This window comes from Aulonocara sp. 'chitande type north' Nkhata Bay, linkage group LG3 (assembly GCF_057382095.1).
Source record: "Aulonocara sp. 'chitande type north' Nkhata Bay isolate Kocher_YH1m ecotype deep benthic linkage group LG3, A_spYH_male_GT1.1, whole genome shotgun sequence".
In the NCBI taxonomy this organism is placed as follows: Eukaryota; Metazoa; Chordata; class Actinopteri; order Cichliformes; family Cichlidae; genus Aulonocara; species Aulonocara sp. 'chitande type north' Nkhata Bay.
Window position 1 is genome coordinate 2,682,514 of NC_141346.1, and position 7,350 is coordinate 2,689,863.

At 39.5% G+C, this 7,350-nt stretch overlaps 1 protein-coding gene across 1 annotated transcript in view; it reads left to right on the top strand.

Moving 5' to 3' along the window:
* Positions 1-6,548, top strand: part of LOC147333485 (alpha-2-macroglobulin-like) — a 29,630-nt gene extending 23,082 nt beyond the window's left edge. Inside the window, exons 20-25 of the mRNA XM_086267872.1 lie at positions 260-386; positions 945-1,066; positions 1,152-1,203; positions 1,429-1,512; positions 6,046-6,222; positions 6,473-6,548. Coding sequence (XP_086123998.1) covers positions 260-386; positions 945-1,066; positions 1,152-1,203; positions 1,429-1,512; positions 6,046-6,113 — 453 coding nt within the window. The 3' untranslated portion in view covers positions 6,114-6,222; positions 6,473-6,548. The remainder of the gene's footprint in view (positions 1-259; positions 387-944; positions 1,067-1,151; positions 1,204-1,428; positions 1,513-6,045; positions 6,223-6,472) is intronic.
* Positions 6,549-7,350: the final 802 nt, after the last annotated feature.

Below are 7,350 nucleotides of genomic sequence, written 5' to 3' on the forward strand. Positions count from 1 at the left end.
TAATGAATGATTAAAGTGTTTAGATACATGTCTGTTCATAGCCAAGGAAAGCCATACTGAAAACATGACTTTCTAAGCAAAATTTATATCATAGTTATTAAAATACAATAGAAAATATCTTTTCTTTGGCAATATAACCATGCAGGATGCAGGCCGTTCTTGAAGGGCCCCTGCTCACCAACACCTACAAGCTCACCTGTAGGTGTGTTCACATTTGAACTCAGGTTTAAATGTAGCCATGTCTGTGTTCCTCGTACAGGTTACTGTCACTCCTGGGCCGTCCTCAGATTACACCCTCACGCCTCTCTCTGGTGATCTGTACACATCCTGTTTGTGTGCCAACGAGCGCAAGACCCTCAGGTGGACCATGATCCCAACAGCCTTAGGTGAGGATCAGGCTTTGGTCCTCCACACGTGGGGGTTGTAGGGAGTGGGGCAGAACGTCTATACCTCCAGCCTGAGGGCAGCAGCTGCCTCCATCCTCATGCTTTACTTAATGCAGCTGTCTTAGCCAATTACAAGTCATTTTGAAACCTTCCTTTCAATTCATTATGCATGCTTCCCTTGCACAGTATCATTAGAACAGACTGTTTGCAGTTGCATTGCCATGCAAATGATTTCTTCTTAATCTTAAATGGATCTTATGATTTGCAGTACTTTGGCCTCCAGCAGGACTCAGCAGCAACCCTGACATCATTTTGGACTGTTTTTTTTTCAGCTCATGTTTTTCATGCCTGATGCAGTAAAATTTCCAATTGTAATTGATCTTACCTTCGACTTAGAACCAACATTAAATCTAGATTTAGATCTAGTGTGATCACAGTTAACCGCCTCCTTTTGTCCCAACACATTTCCTTCTAGTTTCTACAAAATCTGTAAAATAACCTCAGCAACCTTTATTTTAATGGAGAGACGAAGAAGGTGACCTGTGCTGCTGCTTTTAGGGGCTGTGAATGTGACTGTGTCTGCTGAGGCTGTAGCGTCCCATGTGTCATGCGATAATGAGGTTGTGAGCGTACCAGACAGAGGTCGCATCGACGTGGTCACCAAATCTCTCATAGTGAAGGTCAGTGTCATAAATACGAGACGAGAAAAACATTTTTACTCATAAAATTTAAATTGTTACTCATTTTAAAGATACTTTTCTTCAGGCCGAGGGAACTGAGACGACAAAGACGTACAACTGGCTTCTTTGTCCAAAAGGTCGGTATGATTTCCATCAGTTACAAAGTTTAAATAAAGAAATGACCTAAATGCTCAAAGTTAGCAGTGGAGTGCACTGTGTACATAAAATGTGCCAAATTTTCATCTTTTACTTTCACAAAATGTAACGATATGTGCTGAAGATCAGGCCACCTGGTGACTTTGAACAGTAACTCTGTTGTAGTCGTGACTTCCTGATTGGACGTTTGTTGTGTCTGTACACAGGAAGCCCGCTGACGGAGGAAGCAGAGATACATCTGCCTGAGAATGTGATAGAAGGATCTGCCCGCACTTCTGTATCAGTCCTGGGTAAACCTCATCATTTCATCTCAATTTTGATTCAGCCAAATAAAATATGGCAGGTTAAAGCTTTGTTAAAAAGGCAAATTACGAAAACAACAGAAAATAAAAGAGACGTCATGTTCAAGTAACAGTAAAAACCGTATTCAGCTTTTAAAAGATGATTTCATTTATAGATAGACCCACGTCTTCCTGGCCTTGTGTGAAAAAGAAATGGACCCCAAAAAGGCTGTTTGTGCCATTCTGTGCAGGAAGAACTGCAGTCTAGCTTTAGTCATAAGTGTGTTTGAAACGCTGAGTTTTGGCCCAGTCACACCAGAGGGTTTTCCAGCGCAATCGTTCTGGTCATGCAGAATCATGTCAGTAGGATTTAAGTCCAGATTTTGACTCGACCACTTTCTGGTGTCCTGGATCATTTTCCATCTTAACCCTCTGGGGTCGACGTATGCGCCGACACGTCAAAATCACATGACCAATTTAAGACGACACAGCTACAAGATAGTGAGGGGATTTCTTTCTCTTGTTGGAGAAACGGCTCTTTCGGCTCGGCGCATTAAAAAGAGCCAGGACTTTCAGCTCCCAACCGGCTCTTCAGGTTGTTTTGTTGGTCGAAAGTAACGGACTTCAGACTATATACCAGTTCTTGAATTGTGTCGATGGACCACGTAAAACCAGAGTTATGATAAAAAATACACATAATGTTTTTTTCTTTACAAAACAGTGGCGTTTACAGCAGGAAGAACGGTAAAAACGGCGTTTTCTACAGACAGCGCTAGCAAACACTCTCCGCTTGCGCGTGAAAAAATAAAAATAAAAAACACCCCTTCCCTATTGGTGTTAGAGTTTACCATGTCAGCCAATCAAAAAATGATATGGCAACATGTGACGCTTGGTTATTTAGGGAGAACGGCATTTTTAGTAGTGACGGAAAGCGAGCAAAAGAGAGAGCGAGTTTTCATATGTCACACATTAGTGACGTTTAGCGTGTTTGGAGGCTGTAGTTAGTGTGTTGTGTAGTTATTGTGTTGTATTGTGTGTCAGTTAGACTGCTGAATGTCACATTTGCTCCAAAAACGCCGTCAAAGGTAGAGTCCAGTGTAAACGCTGTTCCCACATGGAAAACTGGACTGATGCTCCTCCTGCTGTCAGACCTGGTTTAGGCCTGTGCTGTTCTCCTCTGTCTTATACTGAACACAAATCATTTGTGTGCCTTCTTATTTGATGCAGAACTGATTGCTCTGTAAATAGATTTAACTGGTTATGTAAAAAACGCCTGAGGCCTGGGCTGCATTTTTAGGTAAATAGTACCATATAACTTTGTTGTTTGCAAAATTTGTGCATAATTTTATTCTTTCTATTTGCATTTCAAGTTATGAAAATGATTCATTAAACATGTTTGTGGGTTTTACAGTAAAAAATTTAACTTTTTCTACTCGGATTTTGACATTTTTGTCTGAATTTAGATCAATTGTGCTAATATAGTATACCAAAATGAAAAAATAACTCAAATTTCAGATATTTAAAGCTGTGCTGAAAGTAACGATACCAAACAAGGCAAGATAAACTGTTTTTAAAGGTGAGATATAGAGGTAAAATCAAAAGTAGTCAAAAACGGCCAATTATACCCTGGACCCCAAGGCAAGGCAAGGCAAGTTTATTTGTATAGCACAATTCAACAACAAGGTGATTCAAAGTGCTTTACAGAGACATTAGAAACAAAAACAAATAAAAAGCATGATTTAAAATTGATTAAAACAAGCAAACAAACAAACTAATTAACAAACAAACAAACAAACAAAACAGTATATAAAATCAAAACAGATAAAATCAGAACAGTAGATAAAATCAGTAGTTAAAATGTAAGTTTTGAAATTTAAGCTTAAAGTGTGGATTTGGTGCTTTATTCAAATGCAGCTGAGAACAGGTGAGTCTTCAACCTGGATTTAAATAAACTGAGTGTTTCAGCTGATCTGAGGCTTTCTGGGAGTTTGTTCCAGATATAAGGAGCATAAAAGCTGAATGCAGCTTCTCCGTGTCTGGTTCTGACTCTGGGAACTGATAAAAGACCGGATCCAGATGACCTGAGGGTCAGGAGGTCATTGATGTATTTTGGTCCTAAACCATTCAGAGCTTTATAGGCCAGCATCAGAACTTTAAAGTCTATCCTCTGACGGACAGGCAGCCAGTGTAAGGACCTCAGAGCTGGACTGATGTGGTCCACTTTTTTGGTCTTAGTGAGGACTCGAGCAGCAGAGTTCTGAATGAGCTGTAGTTGTCTGACTGATTTTTTAGGTAGACCTGTAAAGATGCTGTTACAGTAATCAAGCCTACTAAAGATGAATGCATGGACTAGTTTTTCCAGGTCCTGTTGAGACATCAGATCTTTTATCCTTGAAATATTCTTGAGGTGATAGTAAGCTGACTTTGTTATTGTCTTAATGTGTTTTTCTAAGTTTAGGTCTGCATCCATCACTACACCCAAATTTCTCGCCTGGTTTGTGGTTTTTAGGTGTATAAATTGAAGTTCTCTGGTGACCTGTAATCGTTTTTCTTTGGCGCCAAAGACTATTACCTCAGTTTTGTTTTTGTTTAGCTGGAGAAAATTGTGGCACAACCAGTCATTAATTTCCTCAATGCATTTACCAAGAGCCTGTACAGGGCCTCGGTCTCCTGGTGACATTGTGATATATATTTGTGTGTCATCTGCATAGCTGTGATAGTTTATTTTGTTGTTCTTTATAATCTGTGCCAGTGGGAGCATGTAAATGTTAAACAGAAGGGGTCCCAAGATGGAACCTTGGGGAACTCCACATGTGATACTTGTCTGCTCAGATGTGAAGTTACCTATTGATACAAAGTATTTCCTGTTTTCTAAGTATGTCTTGAACCAGTTTAGTACAGTTCCTGAAAGACCTGTCCAGTTCTCCAGTCGTTTGAGTAATATGTTGTGGTCAACTGTATCAAATGCTGCACTGAGATCCAGTAAAACTAAGACTGACATTTTTCCACTGTCTGTATTCAGACACATGTCATTAAACACTTTGGTCAGAGCGGTTTCAGTGCTGTGGTTCTGTCTAAAACCTGACTGGAAGGCATCGTAGCAATTATTCTGTTTTAAGAAGTAACTGAGCTGTTGAGAAACTGCTTTTTCAATGATCTTACTTAAAAATGGGAGATTTGAGATCGGCCTGTAGTTTTTCATTTGTGTCTTGTCAAGATTGTCCTTTTTCAGTATAGGTTTGATTACAGCAGTTTTTAGTGGTTCCGGAAACACACCTGATAATAAAGAAAAGTTGACGATCTGTAACAGGTCTGACTCTAAAGTCTTTGAGACCTTTTTGAAAAAACCTGTTGGCAGGACATCTAAACAGCAAGAGGATGAGTTCAGTTGACCTAAGATGTCCTCCAGGTCTTTGCTGTTAATTCATTCACTGCCATTGACGTCTATAGACGTCAATTGAAAGCATACGTTTGAAAATGGCTGGCAGTGAATGAGTTAATAGGGTCAAACTGTTTCATGGTGTTTAAACAGTTTTTTGGTGGACACAGTACATATCCTGGATCTGCTGTTGATGTACCAATTGCTTGTCTAATCTTATGGATTTTTTCTGTGAAGAATTTGGCAAAGTCATTGCAGGCCATGGTCGAATGAAGTTCAGCTGCCACTGACACAGGAGGGTTTGTTAGCCTGTCAACTGTAGAAAATAAGATCCGAGCATTATGGCTGTTTTTAGTGATGATGACCCTACGCCACACAGCCCCAGAGCATCACACAGTTGGTATGATGTTCTTTCTATGAAATGATGCGTCACTTTTAAGCCAAATGCAACAAAACTCAAAACTTTTTCTCTTCAGTCCATATAATATTCTCCCAAATATCTTGTGGAGCATGGAGATGTTTTTTAGCTAATGTGAGATAAGCTTTTGTGTTCTTCTTGGTCAGCAGTGGTTTTGTCCATGAATGCTGTTTTTGCCCCGTCTCCTTTGTATTGTTGAATCGTAAACTCTGACCTTTACAGAGGAAGGCAAGGCCTTCAGTTCTTTTCGGTGAGTCGTCGATGTGCTAATGGAGTAATTTCGGCCACATCTTTTCTAGTTTTCTCAGTTTGTGGATAATGGGTTCCAACATGGTGCACTGGCGCTCCAAAGCTGTAGAAATTGTTTTTTAACCCTGTCCAAACTGATAGATCTCAAGACTCCAAATATTTCTGGGAAGACTGAGTTTCATTTCACCAACCAGACCCAGGCCTGATTAAGGCCAGACCTGCTGGATCAAGAAATCACTCAAGTACAATCTGTTTGACAAAGGGAAGCAGGCTAAAAGACGTCCAGAAGAAACACGTCGTTGCCATGACCAAAACAAATTCTAAAATAGGTTAATCACAGTCAATCTTTGATTTTCAGTTTGGATGTTTTTTCGCTCAGCAAATGAAATCATCATTTAAAATTGCATATTGAAGTATTCAGGTTATTTCTGCCCAATAATACAAAGTTGTTTTACGCTAGTTTTGTTAGTTTTAGTGAATCCGTGTTTTTGATCAGGTGACATCCTCGGCCGGGCTCTGAAGAACCTGGATGGATTGCTGCAGATGCCGTATGGATGTGGGTAGCAGAACATGGCTCTCCTGGCCCCCAACATCTACATCCTCCACTACCTGAAAGGCACACAGCAGCTCACCGCAGCCATCATGGAAAAAGCTACTAACTTCCTCACCAGTGGCAAGTTTTTATTGTTTCCTCTAAGAAGGAAATCATTTGAATCACTTCAACACACACGGTTCAAGAAACAAGCCGACAGGAGGCAGAACATTAGCCGCAGTTTCTGGTCAAATGCGTCATTTTCCTCATCTGTCAGCAAGAGTCATTGAATTTCCCAAATCTTGATGTACACATGCAGATCCATAAACAAATGGAGTCCAATCATCACCATAGCAACAATGTCTCGATCATGGTGTCCCTGTTGTTACAGGATACCAAAGACAGCTCAACTACAAAAGTGCTGACGGTGCTTACACCACATTTGGAACAGGACCAGGAAACACTTGGTGAGAACATCACTGATCAAACATGTCACAAACCAGAGAGGTTACACTGGTTTTTAAATATCCCACCAAACAGAAGACGTTTCTTGAAGTTTGACTACCCATTAATAACATAAACATGTCTACCTCTAATACTTAAAATAATTCTCCATTTAATCCTTTGACTAAGCCAACATTAACAATACCTTTTGGTTAATACTGTGTAATTTAGTAGGTAGGAAGGAGCATTAGAGCCACATAAAAATGTTATTGATCATTATTAGAATAAAGTCGAATTTTAAAGCTTAAAGTTATTTTACTTTAAGAAAACATCTAAATGCTATTTCAATAATAAAGTCTTAATACTGTTTTGTGAAAAAAGTCAAATTCAAATCTAAGAAAACAGTTGAAATGATTGTTGTTTCAAACGACTGCTATACCCTGTATAAAATGCCTTGAGTAGATGTAGTGAAATAAATCAGTGGTCTTGTGATACAGCATAGATCCTCTTTATTTCACGAGCGTGGAACCATCGGTATCCTTGCATCTGTACATTAGCAGCCATTTCCTTTTATACAAATTTAACCACATGCAGCTTTCTGCACCACTTTCTGCTTTTCAGTGTACTTATACTTACTGCCACGCTGTTTTTATTGCTACAATGACTTGTTACTAAAACTGAGTCTGAAGTACGATTTCACTAATTCAGAGGGGAAAGCAACCGTGGCAGTTTGTCCTGAAATAGCTGTGATATCCACATTTCTGCTTTTGTCTCAAAATACATTTTCAAATTTAATCTTGAAATTTCAAGTTTATTTTCAAAATG